General features: G+C 41.3%; 1 protein-coding gene across 2 annotated transcripts in view; it reads right to left on the reverse strand.

Annotated features, from left to right (window-relative positions):
* Window positions 1–1360: 1360 nt before the first annotated feature.
* Window positions 1361–25355, reverse strand: part of nr3c2 (nuclear receptor subfamily 3, group C, member 2) — a 76683-nt gene continuing 52688 nt past the window's right edge. Inside the window, exons 3-8 of one of the 2 annotated variants that reach the window (XM_030093172.1) lie at window positions 24975–25091; window positions 21449–21790; window positions 19722–19866; window positions 14846–14976; window positions 6772–6929; window positions 1361–6036 (exon numbers count right to left, since the gene is read on the reverse strand). In XM_030093172.1, coding sequence (XP_029949032.1) covers window positions 5881–6036; window positions 6772–6929; window positions 14846–14976; window positions 19722–19866; window positions 21449–21790; window positions 24975–25091 — 1049 coding nt within the window. In that variant the 3' untranslated portion in view covers window positions 1361–5880. The remainder of the gene's footprint in view (window positions 6037–6771; window positions 6930–14845; window positions 14977–19721; window positions 19867–21448; window positions 21791–24974; window positions 25092–25355) is intronic. The other variant, XM_030093171.1, reaches the window with a different exon arrangement.

Consider the following 25355-nt stretch of genomic DNA (forward strand, 5'->3'; position numbering starts at 1 on the left):
TGCTCACGTTGTTCATCGTTGCACGTGAGTCCTGGATCATGGATGTATGTGTCATCGTCACTATTTAGAGTGGATGCCATCGTGCTTGAGTTAAAAAAAAAAAAAAAAAAAAAAAGTCAAGACAGACGTGCTCATTCCTCTCTTGTCGGTGCTGGCCGTGAGCCAGCTGTCCTCTACCTCCCATGACGCAGTGTCCTTCAGCCCCAAAAACACATACTACATCATGACTCAGCTCAGATCGAAGCCGTACAGCGGTTTACCCATCGTCACTAGAGTAGTGACACGAGGAAGTGCCACCGGTGCCTCTGAATTCACCCCAAACCAGCATGTGTGGAGGTTACGCTAACTTATTACTCCCCTGTGTCTTTATTTCATTTCCCACAAAGCTCAAACGCAGTCGCAGTCGGAGCTGATGAATTATTGGGGCTGAAAAACTGAGTGGGAATTTGGAGAAAAGTGAATTTCAAACATAAAGGATAGAGTGTAGTGGGAGGGGGGGAAAAAAAAAAGAACCCGGCTCAGAAAGTGGGCCACAGAAGCCGCCATGTGCGCGGGTGCAGCCGTGAAATCAGCCTGATCCAATAGATTCTGTTTATCTGGCACGACTACAAGTGAAAGCAATTGGAAATCTGGGGGAGATTTGGAGAGGGCTGTGGATTCGGAGAGAGGGAGAGAGAGAGAGAGAGAGGGAAAAATGAGCAAAAAAAAAAAAGTAATACTGTCTGCTCTACAGTCTGGCAAAGCAGGCGTGTTTTCAGATCAGCCTTTAACAAGGTTAATGGTGATTTTTCTCCACAGGCAGTGTTTTACTGTAAAAGTCTCAGGCTTGCACGCTCTCCCTCTCCCTCTCCCTCTCTCTCTCTCTCTCTCTCTCTCTCTCTCTCTCTCTCTCTCTCTCTCTCTCTCTCTCTGTCACTTTTACCCTCCTGTCTTTGCGTCTCCTTTTGTTCTCTGCATCTCCTCTCCTCATGGCTGCTGTACCTGCTGCTGCTCCACATCATTTCTGTTTTTCCAGCCTAACGCTGAGTTTTTTTGGCTCATTATCCTCCCCAGCCACCAAATGCAGCTGTTTCAAATTCATCCAGATCAAACACCCCCCCCCCCCCCCCCCCCCCCGCCACTTTTTTTTTTTTTGTTTTGTTTTGTTTCCAATGCATCTTTCCTACCTTCTGTCTCAATGCATACATTTCTCATAAAGCATGTTCCGTACAAAAACAGATAAATTACATCACGTCAAAAGATCAATCAAAACAGTTTTATTAGAATCTTGCAATACTTTTGCAAACACAAGTATGGCAATATCTGCATCAAGATATACAGAAGTAACTGGTTTTCAAAGGTCTTTTTTTTATCGGTTTAAGGTGAAGGATTTCTACTGTTTGCTGGATAATTGCCGAGAAATATTGTACAAAGCATCTGAGTTAAAAAGTCAGTTTTGGAGTTGAAAAAAAAAAAAAAAAGAGCATGTATTTATATATTAATAACAAACGCGCTGCCATGGCTGTGGAGATATGGCTTGGTCTTTTTGCACCCGATTCAGTTCTGCGAAAGAAGGAAATGGCAATGACGTGACTCTACATACAGTGACGCAATAGTGTACTGTGAAACAGCAGTGAGACCAATTCTGAGTCATCCGTACTGGAAAAAAGAGTTAATTTAGAAGCAGGCAGCTTTGAAGCGATCGCTGCTCCCAGGAGTGCAAGGAGAGGTTTTTCTTATATATATATTTAAGTGTTTGCTGTAGGTGGTGATTGATGACTATTAAATAAACACTACATTAATCTTGCTCCTCCAAAGGATTGCTTCGACACTTTGGGAAATTTGCTTTGTGCTTTGGAGTGAGATGAGAAGGCCGATACCGCTCTCTGATCTGTCCATTAACGCAGAACTCCTCCAGTTTTACAGTTTTATTTCCAACAACCGACATTTTTAGCCACGCTGCAGCTTGGCGGTGCAGCTGGACATTCCGGCATGTAGCTTCGGTGCAGGCTGATGTAGCCTAAAGCTGCACTGAGGTCTGTTGAGCCCCCCTCTGTCCGACTCCACACCACCAGGTTTGTTTCTTTACGCTCAAACTTGTGGTTTTCAGCCCCAACAGACTCTGCCTCAAGTGACTTGAGTGGTATCGATTGTCTCATCTAACTCTGGGCAAAAAAAGAAGAAGAATGTATATTTCCCAAAAAGACGGCCAAACTGCACCTTCATATTGCCAAAAGGAAAAGCCAAAAGTCAGAGCTTATATTGCTGGAGGGCCATAAAGTCGGACGAAGGCCTCCGAACTGAATCCTAAAAGATCAAATCGCTCCTCAGGTCAAATTTGTTACTTTTGTTGTTGTAAAATGATTTTTCTAACTAAACAAACTTCAGTTTTGCTGTGGCAGTTTGACTCAGTCAGCCGTCATGTTTGCGCCCCCCCTCCTCCACTTCCATCGTCTCAAATGAAATAGTGTGTGCACAAAGTTTGTGTTCTCAAGCTTCATAAGTCAAGAACTCTCCTCCACGTGTCCCACGGTCCATAGTTTGTGACTTCTTGATTTTATTGTGGTGCTCAACAAATACCTCCATGGGTTAGAAAATCATTTCAAACAGCAACAAGGATCCATCACTTAAAACATCTTTTACAAAATAAGAAATACTTTTCAATTGTTTTTTTTTTTCCTTTGAGCCATGTGAACAATGATGAAAAAAAAAAAAAGTAAAAACAAAAAATAAACCGATGCAAAATCAAATAATTTTACTTGAAAAGAAGATAATAAATGTACTTTCTCTAACATTCAGGTAGTAAGTTCCATAAGTCTCTCACGATGTATGATACATTCAGGACTCTACGTGGCCCGTCCCGGTGCCAGCACGCACTGTAAATTCTCCTCTGTGATCCAACACACAGAACATGGCGAGTGGGAAACACACTGTTTTTGTCCAAGATTCCAACAAGATGGTTAAAGTAGAAATGTTTTATACTATACTCAACATAAGGACTTGCTGTAATATGTACAATATATACTGTAAAATTGTAAATCAGGTGAGATAAAAAGGCACAAGTTTCCCTTTTTTTTTTTAAATACAATGTAAACATCTCATCAAAAAGCATGCAATAACATTTCATTTTACAAAAAGGATATCATTTTCATTTTTAGACAAAGTACTTAAATATTGTTTTCCAGCAAAATATAGTTCTCTCAAAAATACTTTCCCATTCATCCTATTAACCTTTAAACAGTTTTTTTTCCTCTTTGATGGACGTAATTGGGGCAAAAAAAAAAAAAAAAAGTGAGAGATTAGCTTGAGGGTAACAAACAATCTTTTTGTAAAATGAGGCCTTTCTGATTGGTAATGTACAAAATCACTGTGTTGGGGAGTTTCATGGATTTACAGTGCATAAATCAATTAACCATGCACCAACTTCATTTTTTTTTTTACCCGCGAATAATTAAATAAATAGAGAGTTTGAACGATGCAAAAGTGAAATTATCCATACACAAGCTCCTCCCTCAGCAAACCTTCTGCTGATGGATCATTTTTGAGTGGCGTTTGGGATCCAACACTTTGTGTGGCAATCCTCTGACGATTCCCACCACTGAAAGAGACCTCAGAGCGTCGCACAGCGTCGTCATTACAAACAAATACAGTACGCAGCCACCGCGCTGTGCCGGCGATGTCGTGTCGTCTAACTTTAGTTTGGGTGACCACGCAGAAAAGGCTTTTCCCCCCCGCATTATCACATTTGCTTATCGAAACAGACAATTCTTGCTTAGCTGCACTAATGCCTCATTTCACATTGTATCTCCTCTGTGCAAATCTAAATGTGGAAATAGGATATTTCTAATCCTATAACATAAATGCATAATACCCACACTCAAAGAGCAGATCAACTATGCACATGCTTGCCAGGGGAAAACACACACACACACACATACACACAGAGACACACGCACAAACTTAAGCCATACTCACTCCATACACACATGTAAATACACACTTACAGGGCACAAAAAAAAAAAAGAATAGTAATCACACGCGCGCACACACCCCCGTGCAGCCACTGTTTTTTTTTTTTTCTTTCCCAGCAACTTGCTTTTCAGTAGCATCTTAATAGTTTTCTACAGCCACCCAGGAACCAGTGGGGCGTGAGAGAAGTTAATGGTCCAGACAACTGGGCCCGCCATACTCAGAATCGTAGTAAATTGGCCCAAGGATAGAAGAAGAAAAACGAAAGGTGATCATACCAACGCGATAACCTGTTCCTCATCAACGTGTACCTCAAAACATCTTCTGTACAACAGCTGAATAGATGAGTGTGTTTAAGAAGTTGTTAATACCTGTACACATCTGCATGGTTTTGATACATTTGCTGTTTGCTGTAAGCTCCGATTTGGATTATATCAATTTTACAGAGTAATGTGTGTGTGTTAAACTTTGCGTCCACATCTGTGTAGTGCGCGGACCGTCTACGGCTTACTGTACATGTTATGCTCTGCCTGGCTTTGTAGAAATGAAGCACCTTAATGTAAAGTGACTGGCTTGTCAAAAACTAAACCTTTGCAACACACTTTTATAAAATGCTTTTTATTATTTCTGGGAAGAGTAGATAAGTGTTGGTTCACAAAGGGCTGGTTTTTCTTCATTGTGAGTAAAAACAGACATTTGGACAGCTGCTCTGGAGATAACACAAATGACAGCAATTACTATGGATGCACCTCAGTCAAATCCATTACCAGCGGACTCTACTAAAATTGTTTCCGTAAATGCATTATGTTTTCCATCCTGCAGCACTCCTGACCGTTTCAGCACAAAAAGTAAAATCTCTCATTGATATTGTCTCAATTCTACACCACAATGCCTGCAAAATAGTGACTTTATGCCACGGGAGCCGTCTTTACACAGAGGAAACCTTTTTTTTTTATTTCATAACAACTTTAGCTTTGGACTTTTGCATATTAGTTTTGATTGTTTTACTACACATTTTTAAACTTTAAAAAACTCAGTATGTAAATGTCAATGATGGCTGTTATGACACCGATCAAGATTGAAACTCAGCTGTTAAATCTAATGTAATTACTCAGCTTATGATGACGCTTGTATAGCCCTTGAATATGTTCAAATAGACCTTTCGCCATACTGTCTAAACATTCTGTGCCTCCTTCTAGTGTCCTTTGCCTTGTAGTCTTGTTGCTACTCTGCAAAGCAAATCTAAGTATTGGCATGATTTTTTTTTTTTTTCTTTTTTAATAGTGCTATTATTTGTGAAAGACTGCATAAGCCAGAGTAAATATTTGCAAAAAACCTCTTCTCTAGATTTGAAAGGGAATCTCATTTTAGTGCATGTGGAGTGCATCTGTGCCTCTCTGTCTCTCTGTCTATGTGAAGGCATGTGGACAGTAAGTGGAGCAATTTCCCTCTACGTGTGTGTGCATGTGTGTCTGTGTGTATGTGGTGTGAATGTACTCGTATCTATCGCATCCTAAGAAATGTATGGCTTTATCTCCATAGAAAATACTGGTATTGTCTTTGGGGCGGGGAGGGGGTGGGGTGGGGCGAGGGGGTGGGGGTGTTACTCCGGGATGCTTTGTCACATTTGTCACATGTCCTTCCCGCCGCGTCATGCTCTGCTCCTCAAATTATTCACAGCTCTGAACCACTGGTGGTGACTGCAGGGTGAAATCCTGCTCCCATTTTTATTTTCATTTATTTATTTATTTTATTTTTTTTTCCTTTCTGCATCTGTCACCACGTCACTTAGCCTCCTCCTCGCAGGCGAGGACGCCGGCAGGCTGGGCGACTGGGTGCAGGCCTACACGTGGGGCCCTCCTCGCACTCTTTCCTCTTTGTCCTCCGTTTCCAGTCCGTAATGCCGCTTCTCTCCCAGCTGCGTGTGGCGAGTCACTTCTTGTGGAAGTAGATTGTGTGAGTGAGGCCTGACTCCACCTTTGGTATCTGGTCGCTGATGATCTCCACCAACATTTCGGGAAACTCCACCTTCAGGGATTGGGACTCACGAAAGGTGTAGAAACAGAAGTCCAACAGGTTCCCCACCAGCTGGACAAACACAGGAGGAGAGACGTTTCAAGTCATACAGAATAAAAGTACTATTTTAGATATGTGAGTGCGCATTCCCAGCATTCCCAGCTCTATCCAGCTCACCACTTGAGGGCACCACTGATTTTTTTTTTTTTTTTTTGGATGTCCGTTCAGAGAGGTCAGCCACTCAGCACTGACCCCATTCACTCAGTCATGAGGGTCACTGATTTCGAGCCTTTTATCTGTGTGACCCTTTGCTTACTGACTCTCCCCTCTTCGGGCTTTTCCCTTCCTATTGTTCTGCCGTGCACTCGCTGACCCACGCATTACAAAAAAAAAAAAAAAAAGATATATATACAACCATGATTTAGCACATTTGCCACGGTGACCACTGCGCGCTGTGATCCAATAAACCGCGAGCTGGTATTGATCCCCTTCTGTTCCATTCACCAATACAGCCTGATCACCGCCTCTTCCAAAATAACCTCCCCCTCAGGGGGGGAAGCGGCATGCAATAATCCTTATTCCAAGCCACAGCATCACTGGAGCGCTAAGTAAACGCATTATCCAAATCCACTATGCTGCCATTTCACTCCGAACGTTCCCAGCGATATGAGAGCCCCACGGTGCCACTGGACACCTCGCTCGGAGTGTGAAGGCGCAGCATACTGAAGAGGCTGCCAAGGGAAGCCTGCGCTGCGCTGCACTGTATGCAGCTGGCAGCGGGGAGGCAGGCGGGGTGAGGGTACTTACATCATGCATGGCATCCAGCAGCTTGGTGAGCTGGAAGAAGCGCTGCCAGGTTTGGCCGGAGTTGTTGGTTGCTTTTCCCACCGAACGCCGGAGCTCCTTGATGTAATTAACCCTCATCTCTTCGAAGGCCGCCTGGTTCTTCAGACCCTCTTTGGGAACTAGGAAGCAGACAAATCCTTCAGTCAATCAGACGGACTTAATGGGGCAACAATACTGAAGGAAAGGAGGGATAAAAAAAAAAAAAAAGAGAAGCTTCCAGCGTCCTGAGTGTGTGCCAAATCTGGTTGGTCTTTGGACCTGTCTGTCAAGCGTTATTATTAATGTCTACAAGTGAAGAGAGTTTCACTGTGTCTCCATGTAAACAAATCGGGGAGCTGCTCAATAAATGACCAAACTTCAGTCATGTGTAAGATTTAGATGTGTTTCTATAGACAGCTCCTAACTCAACTCAAGAAGCTCTACTGCAGCCACAAAACTTAGCTCAGAAGCCAAGAACAATTTCCCCTGTAATAAAATTTTAGCTCTGTTTTATTACTGTAAAAAACATTCAGTTAGAACATGACTGACTTGAAATAAACAAGTAATTCCAGTATAATGAAAACACACTACTTGATAACTGTTTACAATCTAATAAAAAACAGATTTTAAATTTACTTTCATGCAAACAGAAGCTCTTAAATGTGATCTTCTGATTTGGAATTTTGAACAATGAGTCATGAAAAAGTGAGATTTGGATTGTAAAAGACAGAAATGTCATGAGCCTCAGATATTCTCCTTATAATTATCGCTTCAAATGTCCTTCCATGCATTTTCTGTCATACTTTATCCAATTAAGGGTTGTGGCAGGAGAGAGAGCAGCTCCCACCGCCCACACACACACACACACACACACACACACAAAAATTCTACTTTTCACAAATCTAGCATTGGATAGATTTTCAAAAATGTCTGGCAATTGCACATTCAACATGATTTGCAGTTAATGGGCTAAGTCATGCACAACCACCAGCATGTTCCTTTAATGCAGAGATGTGTAAGTGTGTAAAGGGTAATTAGGGGTGCTTAGTGAATTATGCTCCGACTCCCACACACTAGCCTTTTTTGGGACATTTTTTTTTTCCTCCCTCTGTTGACGACCTAAGCCTATTTAGCAACTCATTACAAGCACTTTCACCATTTCAAGTGGTAATTAGTTTCATGTGTGGCCATTGATTCATGAAAGACGACTGGTAGACAGAAAGGCAGTCAGTAAAAGTTATCTCGGCAACAGTGACGGCAAAGAGAGGAGAGGCAGAACAATAGTGAATTAAAGGACCTAATAATTTTGTCAACCAAACCTCATTTATCAAGTAGTTTGTTCTTGAACTGCATCAATTAAATAACGAGCACTTTCATTCAGGCTGTCGCATCGGTGCGCATCACGTTAAGAGGCAGTGTGTTGGAGATGAAGACAAATGCGAAGAAGAATGCACAACTGCAGCAGCTCAAGGATAAATCACAAATATGAAAATCTAGCAAACCTTTTTATTTATGTGCGGCATACTAGCTTAAGAAGAAACTTTTTGGCATCAAATCAAAACGAGTGATCGCAGCACGAGACAACGTGAGTGTGGTCTTTTCAGTGACGCTGACTTGTGTCTCACAGCTGAAACACAAGCGATAAGGTTCACTGGCGTTGCTGTAAGGCCCCGAGGTGTATCCTGCAGTGGACCGGCGACCTGTTCGGGCTGCAAAACAGCTTTAAGAAAGTTGGATGTGATAGAATGCTGTGAACTGTTGATAAAATTTCAGGATCATCAAAATTTATGAAACTTTTCTTTGTTTCAGTTTGAAAGGAGAGAAGTTAAACTCTCCTTTTAAGCAGGAAAACTTTATAGTGAAGAAATTATGATTGCAGTTTAATATAAAATTCAAATAATTACATTTGAAATGGTTCTTTAAAGGAATTAAAATTAACTTAGTCAATGTTCAGTGTCGTTGTCTTGTTGCTAAATGAATACCAATCCAGTTCTTGGTTTTGCAAAAGTACGGCATATAACCAGCATATAACCAGCATAACAAGTGATCTTCTCGAACCCCCCTGAATTTAGAAGTTGAGAATGCTCATGGAATCACGGATATAAACTTCAACATGAAGTGAAAGACGGAGACTTTTGGCACAACTGAACATGTTTCAATTGTGGAGAGAAATATTCTCCAAAAGTACTTCACTTTGTTAAAAGCTTCAACAAAGACTCGAAAAGGAAAAGTTAGATGTGGTCGACACTTCAGTGCACTCAATGTGAGGAGCAGTAGAGCCGAATTTGCAATCAACCTTTTAAGGATTAAATACAGCGTCAAAGGAAATAATTTCAAACAACTACATTCAGTTTCAATTTACTAACATTTATTTGTAATACTTTTCAAATTTCTGGTAAAGGTGGCAAGCGACAAAATATTTAAAATTTCATCATTACACATACAGTAAGTGGATTTTTCACATAATTGCACTTGAGTATTTTTCTGAAGACTTTTTTTATTTAGTCTCTCCATGTGAACACAAGTCTGTGTCCTTCCTTCACTACTTTACTCTCTTAAAACTGGCTCATTTGTCATTTTAACCCCTTCTTTTAACATTCAGGGTTGTAATTAAAGGATGGAAGTAGTGACAAGCTGTACAGTGATCATGTTGCATCAACATAAGTTCAACACCAGGAATTATTGTTTTTGTTAAATATAAAAGGATCATCCAGGCTTTGATCATCACTTATTTAGAAAAAAAAAAATCTGTTGTTTTCTGATCTGTATCATTGCTAATGATTAAACAGATGTTTGTCAATACTGACAAACAACATTCTGCAATAACATGTATGTACATATGACCCCTAGAAACGGTTCAAAATCCATTAGCAAGGCATTGTCTATTGATAAAGAAAAGCAAAATAAATCCTTTATATCTGAAAGCCTGTTAGATTTTGTAAAATCTTCAAATAATGGTTTATACATTTCTATGACCATTTTAACTGCAATGAAGTTGAGTAATTCAATGTTTTTTGGGTTTTTTTTTTTTATCAGAATGTATTCGCTGTTTGTAGCTTCAGCGTTTTTTCAGTTAAATACGCTGTGTGTTTTGTAATTTCTCCGGCCAACAGAAGGGGGAGATGAAAGTTGTACGCATGCTGTGCGTTAATCTGGCAGCATGGATCTCTGGATAATAGCTGGAAGTCATTCATTGTTCTACTAGAAAATGTAAAAAAAAAAAAAAAAAAAAAAAAGCCAAACTACAAGGAGCTGATTTCCCTTCATGCACAAAAATCCGATGTGGAAAAGATTCAATGATGTCTGTAAAATTTCCAGATTTGCACGTCTGGCAAGCTGTCTTTCACAACAGAATGGGAAGTTCTTAGCCTGAATGATTAGAGTGACCTTCACTTAAAAAGTTAAAATTTTTCTTCCTTTCAGCGCCTTAAAGGCTTCAGATAAAGCTAAACCACTTGTAGGACCATGAGCATAAAGCAGTGTCTGACAGGACCTGTTTGAATTCTGCAGAGTGAATAGCCAAAGGCGAAAAAGCCGCTTCTTGTCAGTTAGGATTGGAGGTTTTTGAGAACAGATCATTGTAGGTCAATAACTCTGAGGATGTGTGTTTGGCTGCCTCCCTCCCGTGCTCTCCTGCGCTCCCCTTTCTATGTAATTCTTTTCATCGTACTTTGATGCACAAACACCTTCGGGCAGAACATACATGAAGCAGAGGAAAGCAGATCTGAAAACAGATTGTACTCCGGTGCAGAGGCTGTGATTTCTGTGCTAGATTTCATGGCTGACATGGTGAGAATGTGCTAAAACCCCGGGCCGCATTTGGACCTTTTGTTTTTCTCCCACTGACCCACATACGCCCTGATTAGAAAGTGACCTGGCATTCAGGGGCGTCAGCATGACCGGCCCCAAAATAGGGCATTTATACCACCATAATTGGTGTCAAATTGATTTTTGCTGCAGGTACAGAGGCTTTTCAACTAGGCCATATTTCTCCCCGCGAGTGCAGCTGCATTACCGTTTGTGCCACAAGCCCCGGGAGGTTTTTATCTCAACGTATGAGGCATAAAGAACAACATATCTCATGCAGACAGAAGATGCCAATAGCATGCGCGGTGTCAAATGATGAGCACCTCTCTGCTCTCGGGAGCTCTTAAATATTTGAGTGACAGGGTGTCGGCAGGTTTTGATTTAAGACTTTGGTACTATTTACGAGCAAAGTTTACAACTAGTCCTGATCGTGACCACAATACCAAGAAACTAATGGTGCAGGGTATTCTATCAATGGGAAGGTAAGATTTGAAATTGAAGGTTTGTAAGAAGGGTTAGGGTTCAGTGCAGGTAGAGGCTAAAATCAATTCAACTACATGCTTCAACGAACACAGAAAAACAAAGTTTTCTCTAGATTAGGTTTTCTTTTATAAAATGGACAATGCATTTATGCAATTTTAATATTTAGTATTTAATAAAGTGCATTAATAAAATAGCACAGTGTCCATATGTTGGTGTTACTGCACATCATGTAATCAATATTTTTTTTTAAGAAATGAGATGATTTGTATAAAATGTACATCTGTGTGGAGAGCAGCAGTGTGACTGGATTAAGCAGGCCACAGCTCCTGCACCGAATCCAAACAGGGTCACGAGACACCGCGGGCCGAGTGAAACCTTAGCCAAGGTCAGAGAGGAATAACAGCCTTTGTCTCTTTTCTCTTCATCCCCTCTTCCCTCTCTCTGTTTTACTCATTCTCCGTCGCTCGGCGCAGCGCGCACACTGCACACTTTTTCAAGGCCGCCTGAAGGCACACACACACTCGGTGACTCTGTAGTACTCGCTCGACTGACAAGTTCTGACACCTCCTCTGTAAACATTTCCACCACTGCTCCTTCCACAAGGCCCGAGCATTATATCTGAATGACTGTAACTAAAAGAGCTTCCTTCAGCACCTCAGAAAATCCTGCGACGCACGGCTTCTTTCTTCAAATTATTCACAAGCGCTTTGCCAAACCTCCGTACAGTGCATTCACTCCGTCATGTGGACTTTGGAATAGACATGAGAAATGAAGCAGCGGATGAGTATTTTCTTCCTCCGTCGCTCATATTTTACAGCTACATTTTGACTAAATCCAATAACCGCAGCAGATTGAGGCAACTGTGGAGCACCTTAAACTCGCCGCTTTGATTCTGCATCCCTGCTTCTTTTATCCGCTCCCTCTCTTTCAAAATTCCAGCCCGGGTTTCAAGGAAGTGGAGAAAAATAGCAGGTCTTGGAGCTCTGCCTGGTGCTTGACTGGCCTTTATTAAGTACAGCAGGGCTCTCTGGAAAACCTCCAGAGGACCGGCGAGGAGAGGAGAGGGAGGCCACAGCAACAGAAGGACCCGCTCCGCCACCCCACCACTCCCTTTGTTTTCTCTTTCTTTCTCCCTATAGCTGTGCACCTGTCTCTTTCTCACCAGCAGAAGCTCACGCTGTCAACTTTTTCTTTCATTTCACTCTTTAAATCCAACTTTTCCCTCTTGGTTTTCTTCCTTTCTCTCACTCTCCAGACTCTTCGTCGTTTCTACACAACATCTAATAATTGAAGTGCGGCCGGCACTCCTTTGCTTTCAGGGTTTATATAAGGGAAGTATTTTAACATGTTACTGTACCACGAAGGAGAAAACAACCTCACACCTTTGCTCTGAGGCACAGCGTATGTTTTACAGATTTACTGTGAGACCTGGGACTAAATATTGTTAAATCCCTAAAAAAGGCCAGCTGAAAATGAATTTACACAACTTTACCAATACAATTATGCAAGACACAGCAAAAACAAAACAAAACAAAAAAAGTCTCCCTTAAGCGCAGCCACAGCTTAATTCACTGATGCAGCAATGGGAAATTAGGTATGGAAACATTTACAGGTCCCTGTAGTTAGACACATATGCAAAACTTATTCGACATGCAGAATTTGTATTTTGGCATTATTGTCACCCACATAGAAATATGTAAAAAAAAAAAAAAAAAAAAAGACACAACTTCCTCCATGCAGCACAAGTTATCCTCTTACTATATTGGCCTCATAAACAAACAAGGAAACCAATAAAAATGTGGTAATGATTAATTTTTGACTTTGTGTTTTTGCACTCCGACTCAGAGTTGTTTTTATTTAACAATTCCTTTTTAATCTAAATACTAGTGGATATTCGGTAAATAATTGCAGAGATTTATTATTAAAATCTGTAGATGAGCTAGCTGGAGGTGATCAAAATGTCACAGTTTCTACCCAATTTCAAAAGTAATGTGAAATAGCTGGACATGACATGATACACCCATGTTGTTTACTAATCTTATTCAGCACCCAAACACATCTCTAAGCTCTGAGAAAAGAAAAACAAAAATATAATACACATCCTTTTAATAAATATTTCCACTGATTGACACTGATGGAGTTCAAAGAGGTTTGTCTCACATGCAGACTTTTCAAATCACCACCGCTCTGTCTCTCTCTCTCTCTCTCTCCCCATCGTCCTCTCTGACAAGTGAACATCTAGGGTCACAAAACTTTAGACGATAGCCCACGCAGATAAATACGCAAATTCGAGACTGCCGCATGCCCCAGTGAGGCTGCGAGTGTCGTGGTTAGCCTTTTTTTTTTTCTTTCTTTCTTTTTTCAGTAGTCAGAAGTGTGGGTGTGGACAGTGAAGTTATCACACAGCTGCACGTCGTGGAAGAATTAACTGTTACTATTGAGCTGAAAGCATCAGCTCACACTGTGTCGAGGTGCTGGAAAAACCACTGCTTTTAGCTTCCAACCGAGCGACTTGGTCCAACACATCTTCTCTGCGAGGCTGCGCCGGTGCCTGTGGGCGCCGTTTGGCAGGGAGCTGCATCACGGCGAGACCCTCTTTATGAGTGATAAAAGTATTCCGTTTACCCACAGCAATTAAAAAAAGAAAATTAACCAGAGCTGAGGAGTCCTTAATTGGAGATTTGAAATGACACCATCTGCATATACAGTTTGTACGTATGTCAACAGGTGCGTCACATCTATGTTTGTGATTGTTGTCAAGCAGACTACTGAGAAAAAGCTTAAAGGTGTACTGTTTAAAACTTAAAGGCATCCTGTGGCATAAATTTAGATCTATTAATTACGGTAATGGTTGTGTTTTTGTGATCTTCCCCTGAGCCACTCATACTGACAAAGTTCTGCCAAAATCATAGAGACATTAGTTCTTAAAAAACAGCTTTTCGTTGAGTTTTTCGGCTTTTTTTCCCCTCAGAATCGTTTATGTTGGTGAGGGATCAGCGTTCAGATGGTCGCAACACACAACCCCATCACTAGAGGTCACTGTATCTTCCACAAAGCGTCTTTAAAGCGCGATCCAAGAAACTTTTATAAAGGTACGATCGTGGGTGCGAGGAAAGCAGCCACTGCCAACACTGTCTCAAAGGTGTGTGTGGTGGAGCAGAACACAGGACACCATATAAATATACCACAGGAACACAGCTACCATGTGAGAGGCAGAGGCTTGGTGAGAGACGTCCTCAGTGTGACAGCTCCAGCAGCCGGCAGACTCACCAAGACGTATTCACATTCAACAATTGCACATAAATTACTCACCGGTTATAAAAGTGGACTATTGTGAGCCAAAAAATTAAAGCAATTACATTCGGCTTGGAGAGAGGTGATTATACGTTTTAACCAGGTAAATGGCCAAACTGAATGTAGAATTTTTTTTTTTTTTTTTTTTAATGTTGGCGTTTCTAAGTTTATCGTACAAACTCGGAGTGAAGCAAAGCCGTGTCAGTGAGACAGCCATCAATCACATTTCAACATTTTTATGATAACTTTTAAAACTGCTGCTGCAGAAGGGTGTAACCGTCCTTCGACCTTCGAAAGTCACTGACACGAAACGCAGCGACCGTCGTCTGGCGCTGAGATTGTACTAAGTGGTGCCGAACAGAAGCGTGTGTCATGAGGGTGTAATGTGCACGCCCTGCAGCCAGAATGTGTGTGCAGGCAGGTTCTGCAGCCATAAATGAGCATGTGTGCAGACGTGGAGCTCGCTGCCTACCTGTGCTGAGGAGCAGAAGGACCTTCATGGAGAGAAACTCATCGTAGGTTAGCTGCAATCGCACAAACTCCTGGCTCACTTGCCTCATGCCCAGACACAGGTCGTACATGGCCGACTGCTGCATGCGCTCCCTGGGGAAGAAAACACACGATATTTAACTGCACATGAAGATATTTGTATTGCAGAGCTCAACTTCTCTGAATTGAGGTGAGTTACAGTCCATTTTAAGCACAGCCCGCAAAACATTAATTCTCAGCTCAGACACTAAGGATTACTTTCCTGTTTTCAAGAAAAAAAAAAAATCTTGGTCAAAACTAGCTCACCAATTGGTTTTTTTCTCACTCCCTTCCTTCAGTCCAGTGAAACAGTGTTTCCACACAGTGCAGAGGAGGATCCTGCTAGTCTGGGCTAAGAGCAGAATACCAAATCCCCCCAGATTGCAGAGTGCTGCTTACAGTATCACAGCACAGATGCACCATTTCTCCAATGCTGTGGCAGACTACAAAAGACCCCATAGCTAACCTTAGTCACCATAGAAACACTTTTAAGATGGACTTGTAATGCTACACACACACACACACACACACACACACACACACACACACACACACACACACACACAGAAATATACAGTATATATCAACAGGAGTGACACATACATGAACATATGTTATCTGCACATGTACATGTTTACTACACAGGCATGTCGACGTGTCAGAAATGCATCAATAAGCGTGCACATGTCTGTCATGAGCAATATCTTCAATCACTTTGCCCCTGTTCACACACATTTCATTAGTGAAACAATCTCGGTTGCATCACAGAGTTCACAAAAACAGGAAAGAAACATTAGCGGGGATGAAGCGCGGGCCAATCAGAAATGTGCTCCGCAGATGCCACGGATTCTCTGGCGTTAGATGCCAGTTCTCTGTGCTATAAATCACCATCACATCACATCAGGACCACGGTAATTAAATGCAAGCAGTGTGCCTGGGCTTGAAATGCTGTGAAGTTGCAGCCTCAATGCAGCGAGGCCGCGTCATTGCATCGGCGGTGAGGGTGGAGACTTTGTTCTGATAGTAAATGTGTTAAAAAAAAAAAAAATCTCAGCAGAGGCACAAAGCGTGCATGAAAACACAACACATTACGGTATTTACTGTACAGCTGTTGGCTGGACTAAATAACTGAGGAGGTGTGACAGTGCCTGAGCAAGACCTGCACCGTGGATGTGAGCAGCTCTGCAAAGTGCAGCATAATATCATTTGATACAACTTTGGGGCTGGAGTTTCTAAAGTCTCCACACGTTCCCTCTCTCTCTCTCTCTCTTTCTGTCCCGTGCTTTCTCTCCCTTGCTCTCTCTCTTTTTCTTTCTCACTCTCTCTCCTGAACTCTCTTCCTGAAATCAATTTTGCTGAATCACTGCCCAAAATGAGCTGCTGGTTTTGGGGAAGAAAGTTTAAAAAAAAAAAAAAAAAACCTAGCAGCAATCTCTTGCCTTGACTCTCTCTTTCCTATTTCTCTGTATCTCAGTGTGTCTGTCTTCTCTCTCTGTTTCTCCCTCTTCCTCTTCCAGTCTTCAGTTCTTTGTCAGTTCATGATTCAGTAAGGAGCACAGTTCATGATCTCCTTCAGCTGACAAAAACTCATTGTTAAAAGAAAAAAAAAAAGGAAAGAAATCAAAATTAGCCAATCCTCGTCACTGTGAAAACTCACTGTCAAAATAACATTTCAGGGTCTTATTTCACAACAGTTATAGCAAGAAATTCTCATTGGATGCAGAACAGATCGGCTTCGCAGTCCGAGTCTCTCGGTGGGTGGGCCGGTGGTCACGTTTGATTGGCAGCTGATCTGGCACCACAGCAGACACAATGTAAATAATGCTGCGCTGCTCACAACAGTTTACAGGCCCAGATCATGGAGCAAATCGCAAACAGCTGATGCTGAACAATAAATACCACAATATACAACAACAATGACACTCAGGTATGTTTCCTCTTGTTGGAGGGATTACGGCCTGCAAATGGATGTAAAATGAATTTCTGTCTCTCTGGGTAAATGGTGAGTGTAATCGAAACAAAATAAGTGTAAGTGGTAAATTAAAAAGCTAACACTAACATAAGCTGCAGATTATATGAAGACTTGAGTTGTTTTAAATTGGAAACATCGAACAAGAGAAGACTTGTCATTCTTATTGCCTAACGATACATTGTAATATGAGAAAACATCAGGACATCCAGATTTCAACCAGAAAGTATTTTGACACTCAGCGTGAGACAAAACTTGTGTGGCATTTCATAATGTTCAAGGGGGTTCGTCCTCCCACGCTTTAAAGAACCCTAAGAGATGCTATTTTAGAAGCATTGTTCATGTGTGTGTGGCATTTCTGTCTACACAGAATAGAAAAATATTTGTTACTGTTTATATGAATTTAAAAAAATACGCTGCAGCGATTTACACATGTATGAATCAAATGATGTCTTACTTCATCGTATTTTATGTTAAATGCATGTCTGTCTTTTCAGTGGTTACTCTCAATCAAGGACAGATTTCACTGTAATAGCTGAGTGAGTGGACAGTCTATTCAATAAATGCCTCAAAGCCCTGGGCCAATACGCATTAAGTTGCTATGGAAACAAGTGGACACTCTCCACTCTTCTAAAGAGTGACAGGTCTTGGCAAAGTTGTGAACTCTTTTTTTTTTTTTTTTTTCTAATCCCTGTATTTGTAATCAATAATTGGAAAAACACATTTGCAACATTCAAACACACATACACACACATGCACACACACCGGCCCCAAAAAAGACAGCAGGGGCGACAGAGACATCCAGTCTGCCCCGACAAAGCTGCGAACATGTGACCAACATCCAGGCCACCAACAGCAGCCAGTCTCCGTCTCCTCTGCTCTGTCGGGCTTAATACCAGGCCCATCTGTCAGCAGGGAGAGCTGCTGTACACAAACTGCATCTCAGGCAGCGAAGGCGGTCATACCACACAGGCTTTCCTCCACGAATACCAATGCACACACATTCACACCATTTTTTCCTCTTCATCGGGACTCGGTCAAGGCATAACTTGGAAAATCACATGAAAAGAAAAAAAAAAATCATATTCCCTAAACATTTTTTTTTGGCCAAACACTGTCTCTTATCAGAAAGAAAAACATTTCTTAATAAACTGTGATCCACTTGGCATTAAAATGATTAGTGGATCAGAGGATCTCCTGGGCGGAGAACTAATGCTTAAGCACACACTGACAGAGCACAGCAGCCTGCAGCCGCAGTCTGAAACTGTGTTGCACAATAGCATTTTTGCTGCTTTTTATTTATTTATTTATTTATTTGGGACAAACTGACCCACTGACATTGACTTATACAAGCTATTAGTGAGAGCTTTTAAACTTGCCCCTGAGTGAAGTGGCTCCTCTACAGCAGGCTGCCTACAAAGGTTACTATTCTCCACTTTGATTATTTCTATAACATTTAATTCATCTTGGGAAAAACACTGCAGTCCCAAACAGGAGGAAAAAAAAAACAAAAAAAGCCTGTATGCAGTACCTTTCCTCTCTACTTGCTCCCCTGTTCAGACGTATTAACACAGATCAAGTGGGCAATTGACTGCTCCTGCTCAGCTTTGATCATCTGTGCCTCACACAACTAAAGAACCATCAAAAATACAAAAGTGTATCCCTGTGAAGTGGCAGGAATCAGGTACACCATTATGACCTTGTTAAAAACCCGACTCTCCGAAGGCAACGTCATTATCACAAAAACCTGCGCCTCCCCTCAGGACCACTGAAGCTCTCTTTACTCCATAAATTCAACCGACTACATTAATGTTAATTCACATCTGACTGTGCAGTTCAAACTGATTCATATAAAGATGCATTATTCAAAGCCAATTGTTTCTTCAGTGATTTCTAAGCTAAATGTTTTTTTTTTCTTTTGAAGATATTAATTGTGATAATCATGGCCTCTGGTTAAATTTTCACAGGAAACTCAATAAAAAGTGTAAATTGAACATTTTAACCTTAGGGTGTTGGAGGATATTTATATATTTCAAAATGTTAAAGTCAGTATGGAGACACATTATTAAAAAAAACATTTCAGCAATCAAATCTCTTTCAGGGTGGTTTAAACTTGGCAAAAAATGCATTCACTGAATCATTTCTTCTCGAAAGAATTATTAACAGGGTTTAATGTACCCCAAACATGACTTACCAGACTTGCTAGTTTTATGTTTAAAAGCAGATTCTACTGTATCACATTTTTTTCAAGTAATCAAGATAAATGCATTAAACAGAGGCACTGACTGAGAGTAGTCCATGTTTTGCTCAAAGTGGCCAATTATAATATTTCATTATCAGAAATATGACAAAAATAACACCTGTCTCATATAATAGTATTTTTTTTATCTATGTTCCTTGAATTTTCGTATGTTTAGCTCAACCTTGCACTATCAAGGGTTAAAAGGGTGTATTTGCTGTGTTAGCCACTTAAAGGAAAATAAAATAAGTTCCTACAATAATATATGAATATGAAGATACATGGATATTTCACTGTTTACAGTAAGGGAAAAAAGCTTTGATTGCAATTTTATCTTTACTTATATCTTTTCTCCTATTATCCAGAACATTGATATGGTGTCAGCTTTGTGTAGAAGTGTTGTATTGCCCTCAGTTTCTATCCTTTTTCTAGTAAAACATATATTTGATTGAAATATTCAACAGAATTTACAGTTTGGCTCATGTCGTAACTTAAACAAATTAAAATAAAAATATATAAATTCAGCATTGCAGTGATTCCATTGCTGCTTGCAGATTGCAGCGTAATGTAAAAGCGTCAGAGGTGTGTGCAGCCATGGATGTTCAGACGTACTCATTGAAGATGAGGTCAGGGGCAAAGTAGAGCATCTGTCCGTTGGTGTGTTTGTAGGAGCGCCAGCTGAGGCAAAAGGAGGCCAGACACATCCACGAGTACTGGATCAGGGTGATTTGGTCCTCAATAGGCAGGCCTCGGAAACCTAACACACGAAGGCACAGGAGACAGAAATAAAGGTGATAAGGCAGCAGCATTATGTCCTGATGCAGCAGGCGCTGATTTATTGCATCTGGAGTTCAGCGCCAACCTCTGGGTGTGTGCAGTTAGCTCAGTATGCGTGTCTGTTCACCGGCGTGCGTGCGTTCTGTGTCGTTGCTACGTCGCGCCTACTTTGTTTTTGACAATTTTTGTTTTGACATGATAGCCGCTGAGAAGTATTCGCCCATTCTTGTTTCATGCAAATCCCACAAGGCCTGCAGTTATTGGCGTGTTGTCTATGAAGCTCCAAAAATAGAGTCAAATAGGAAACTTGCCAAACTCTCAATCAAACTCTGGCAAGAAACTCCTCTTCATGAAAAAACGTAGGCCAGCTGAGGACACACAAGTGACTTATCGAGGCTTAGGGACTATTTCAGTCTATAAGCATGTCAAACTGCCAAATGCAATCATTTAAATAATAATATTTATGAGAGAAGGTGCGTCAAATGTCTGACTTAACACTGTTTAATTATTGCATATTAACATTTCTTGAGGGAAAGCCTTCCTGTGCAAAAGTAATAAATTAGCTATTTTCACGTGTTTCTTAAAGAACCTAAACAGAAGAAGTGAATTAATGAGGAACCAGAACAAGAGTCATCGACATTCACCGCTCTCCTGTTGGCCCTGCAGCCGAAAAGTCGAAGGTACCCATTTTGACCCTTCTGTCTGGCTTCTATTTATATGTCCGGATACGGCAAGCAGACACCGTGGAGGTATCAAATATTTGCAATACAGCAAATTAAACAGCCTCAAAGAGCTACCTGTGAGGCATCTTTCAATGCGTCTCCCTGCGACTCTTTCTTTATGGCAACATGTTTATCCCTCAGAAAACATTATTTTCCTCCTGCGCTGTGGCTTACATGTGAAAATTAAAGAGAGAGCGAGAGGCGTTAGATCTTCTAGTGAACATCTCACAATGTGATGTAAATGAGCTCTGTTTGGAAAATCCTAATCTTGATTCTATTTAACGGTGAAACAGGATTCGTTGCTAATCTCATTGAGGCTTTGCAGAATAAATTCCTGACCTAATATTTGAAATGAAAAATTGTTGTACCCCAACAAAACTACTGCCGTTGCATCCTTAAAGAGATCAAAAGTGAAGATGTAGGCAGTGTTATGTTCATTAAACGCCCGGGCAATGATTACAGTATAACCTCCTCTGTGATTTATTAGTCTGATATTTTCAACACTTATCCTCTTTTCATGTTTAATCTATAAATAAAACTTGAATTTCCTCATTTGTGAACAAATATTTATAGTAGAGTGAGTAGTAAAAACTTGCACAGGTGCAATTCGTATTCACAACTTCATCAACTGAAGCCATTAGGAAGCTATTAGGAAGTTTGCGTTACAAATACGTGCCATACTGAAAGTGGAGAACACTTGATGCGTGCATAGCACATGCTAAAAAAAAAAAAAAAACTATTAACCTTAAACAGATTTCTGTGAGCACTGTTTCCACTTCCCTCTAATTCTGGCTTAAAACAGCATTCCGACCTCAGCCCACTGCTTTAGTGGTCACTAACCTGGAAGTACTTTGGCCCACTTCACCATCCGTACCATCTGCTTCCCAGCCAGGCGGTTGAGACTGGACAGCAGGTGGTCGGTGGTGTCAGGCTGTGAGTTGTCATAGCCGGAGTACACCTCTTCGGGCTCAATCAGCTCCAACACGCTGCAGATGGACGGCGGCAGAAAAGGTGTGACCACCCCGGGCCCGTGGGGCACCAGGGCATTGGCAGCGCTGGCATTCAGCTCCTTCTCCGAGGACAGGTAGCCGCCTCCAACGCCACCTGTGGCTGTTTGGCCGTCCTTAGAGCTCTGCAGGTCTTCGCTGACTCCCTTAAGCTTCAGCTTCTTAGACTTTCGCGCTGTGGGGAACACAAACAGCCGTCATTAACGCGGCGCCCAAGGAGTTTCCTTGTGCGACACAAGACACTTAAAACCTGCAGAGCACTTACGCCTTGGTTTTATGATTTAAAAAATACTTCCCACTTGATTGGAACAGAACGGAAGATTTCATTGCAAGCAAGAGACAAAAGACACCGTTTGGATACATCATTATGTGCATTCTGAAACTGTAAGACCTCTTACGCCTTTGTAGTTATAGTTAATCTGATGGTTTTGTTTTATTCCAATTATATGGAAAGTGTTGCCAAGCTGTTTCATGATTAGATAAATCTTAGGATGTGATTTCTTCCTCCCTGTCCCTCTCCAGCAGAAGCATGTCCTTCTTGGTGTTTTCTACATAAAGCACCCAATCAATCATCCTACCAGACATGCAATGATTGACTCAGTGAAGTCAGCTGACCCCCTAACCAGCACCCATTACTAGTACAAGGTCTTGAGTTTATAGGGGACCAAACTACGATGGTGCTAGCTGTTATTCATGAATAATTTTTGCCAATCGGAAACAAAACGTCCTCCGCACATCTGACATCGAGCTAGAATTACATAAATCTTTGTCTGAGACAATCTGGGGCCTTCCTTTACTGGTCTTCATGGCGTGATTAAATAGAAAGCAGCTGAACCCCGTGCAGTGGCTTCCACTCCTCCAAAATACCGCCACACTCGCTGGCAACCTTCAGCTTTTATTCATGACTCATGGTCATTCGCTGCTTTTCACCGCTGCACCGCATTTCGCTCTGTAAAGAGACATGTTTGGTTCATGTCATGTTTGAATATGCTGCAGTTAATTATCATCGCCTGTCAAACAGATGTATCTGTAGATTGACACACAGAACAAAAATGATGTGGTCAGTTGCTGGAGTGTTATTGTAAGATGCAAACCGCATGGTTGGAAGTGTTGTAGCATTTGAAGAGCTGCACATAAAGCTGGTTGTAACAGTGAGGCCAGGCTTATCAATGTATATGCTCCAATTTTTTTTTCCAAATTACCAGCCCATTCATTTAAAAAAAAAAGGCTAGTAATAAAATTGAATTCATTTTTTTGTGAATCTCATACCAGTATCAAATTTGGTGTGTGTTTGAGATAAGTGCCTGTGTTTTACAGGATCCGGGCTCTTTAAGTAACCTGATAATACCCAACTTTTTCCTTTGTGGTGCTTCACGACACTTCATCCAAAAATCCTGTGGATGAATTCACCGGCAAAATCTCCATCTTCACTGAGCACAAACCCTGCTTTCAGAGTGTTTATAATCTCAAAGTAAAGGGTTGAAAAAATATAAGCAAAACACATATATTATCTATTGTAGGTTATAGAGCATTCATTGTTAATAATTCACAATACATAGTTGTGACATATATGATATATGAATGTAAAAGTTTTTCAAGTTTTAAAAAAAAAGGACCTTAAAGTTTTCAATCGGATTTTTCCAGAAGCCGTGTTTTTAATGGAGCCAAAACTTTTTATCCAGCAAAAAGTTCGGATGTGTCATTACAACCACAAACTTTGAACCAAATGGCCGTGGTTAGAAAAGTTATGAAGCTTAGTCACACACTTACTTTGGCCATTTTGTAAAAAGTCTCCATCCTCTTATGATAAAATGGTGAAATATTGTTGAAGTTACTTTAGACCTGTGGTTACCAACCTTTCATTTCCCTGAAGCCCCCAAAAGAATGTGTCTAAAAAACGCTGCAGACCCTCTCTTTGATATCTGATGAATCACTGCAGTGAAGCCAAGCAGGGGCAGGACTCTCACTGACATGCAAAACAGCAGTTTCATGAACTAAATGGAAGGAGTGCATAGTTTCCCAAGTCTACTCACATATTTAGAAAGTGTTGTTATGAGTTTCTTCTCAGAGCAGACAAAGCCTTTGACCCTCACCAAGGAGGTCCCAGACCCCAGGTTTGGAACCGATGCTTTAGGCAGCAGGTCCTCTGATACGGAGATTGTTACAAAATGTGGCGATAGCGGTCTTTTTCCAGCTGAGACTGTTTGTATTGGTTCAGTAGCTGAATTTCTTAATCTTTCAGACAATACTAATAAAGTCCAAATACTGGCCGGTGGCCTTTCTGTGTGGATTTTACGTGTTCTCTTTGTGTGCGTGTGTTCCTCCTAAAGACATGCACCCTCGGCCGCCTCTCCCCCGAGCGTAGCTGTGTGGCTGCCCACCGATGGGTCAGTTCAGTAAAGAATTTCCCCTCTGGGGGGGCTAATAAAAATCGGAGAAAAAAGGGTATTGTCAGAGACAAATTAAAGGCTCACATTCACCGAGCAGACATTTCCATATTGAAACATCCAGTTCACACAGTTCACTCCAGCTGGGGCTCTGCTGGGAGCCGCTGATTTCCTATGCCCATAAAACTCATTTTGATCTTTTTATAAGATACAGGGATATACAATTAAACTTGATTTGACATGACAGCAGACAGTTCTAGTGCATTTCCGAAGGACAATGAGTTTATAAACCGGTATCCTACAGACTAAGTCGAGATAAGACGACAGACTCAAGCCAATGTGCTGACATTCCCCTGAGCTTTTACAATATTCAGTATGCTTTTGCCTGACCATTTTATAGCACGACTGAACAATACACCTATAGAAACTTAGGCAACATTCAGAAGAAGTTGAGTTTTTATAAGCATTCATGTTCATGGATACATTTCTTGCCCTCTGTGGAATTGGACTTGAAATCATTTGTTATTTCAATCACTCTGATGGACTGAAGATCTGTCAAGGAAGCATTTAGCTTTGTGAATGCTACTGTGACCCCCCTAACTGGAAAATACCAATCTCCATAAATGAAACCGTATCAGTTTAAAAACCCACGGTTCCCTCTGAATCAACCGCAGTGTTGTGTTGTGTCCCCTCATAACACAATACTGTAACTTGTCTGCAGGCTTTGTCAGCTGACATCACACATATAGTACAGTAGTTCTACACCTACAGCAGATGCATTATGCATATTGTGCTCAGATATACTATATACACACAAACATCCTGTGACTCAGCATCCCCGGGCCTCCAGTGACTATCGCCAGACCCACTTTTTCATATCTTTCCTTTCTTATAAGCAGAGTGAGGCTGACTCAAATGTCACATCTGGGACACGTGACAGAGCAGATCTGAAGCGGGGGCGTGACTCCTCACCTCCCAGGTTCATCCCCGCCTGGAGACACTTCCGTACACGACACGCCGGACAGTTTTTCCTACGGATCTTGTCGATGATGCAGTCGTTTCTCCCGGCGCACAGGTAGTTGTGCTGACCTACAGGAAGATAAGACAAAAATGTAGTTTGGTGGTTAAAACATGTACAGTCAATAAAAGTGACTGTTTCACAATTGTAAACGTATCAAAACACAGAAAGTCTGAGTTTTATATGCTGGACTCCCTTGTTAAATTTCTGCTTGTGACTGTCTGCTAATGTAGGTCAACAATTAAAGCCGTGAAATGTCTGGTATTATCAAAGATCATTTCAATACATTTCATACAGTAAATAGCATGAGGGTATTAGAATTTGCTGGAACCAGG

Source organism: Salarias fasciatus, chromosome 6 (genome assembly GCF_902148845.1).
Source record: "Salarias fasciatus chromosome 6, fSalaFa1.1, whole genome shotgun sequence".
In the NCBI taxonomy this organism is placed as follows: Eukaryota; Metazoa; Chordata; class Actinopteri; order Blenniiformes; family Blenniidae; genus Salarias; species Salarias fasciatus.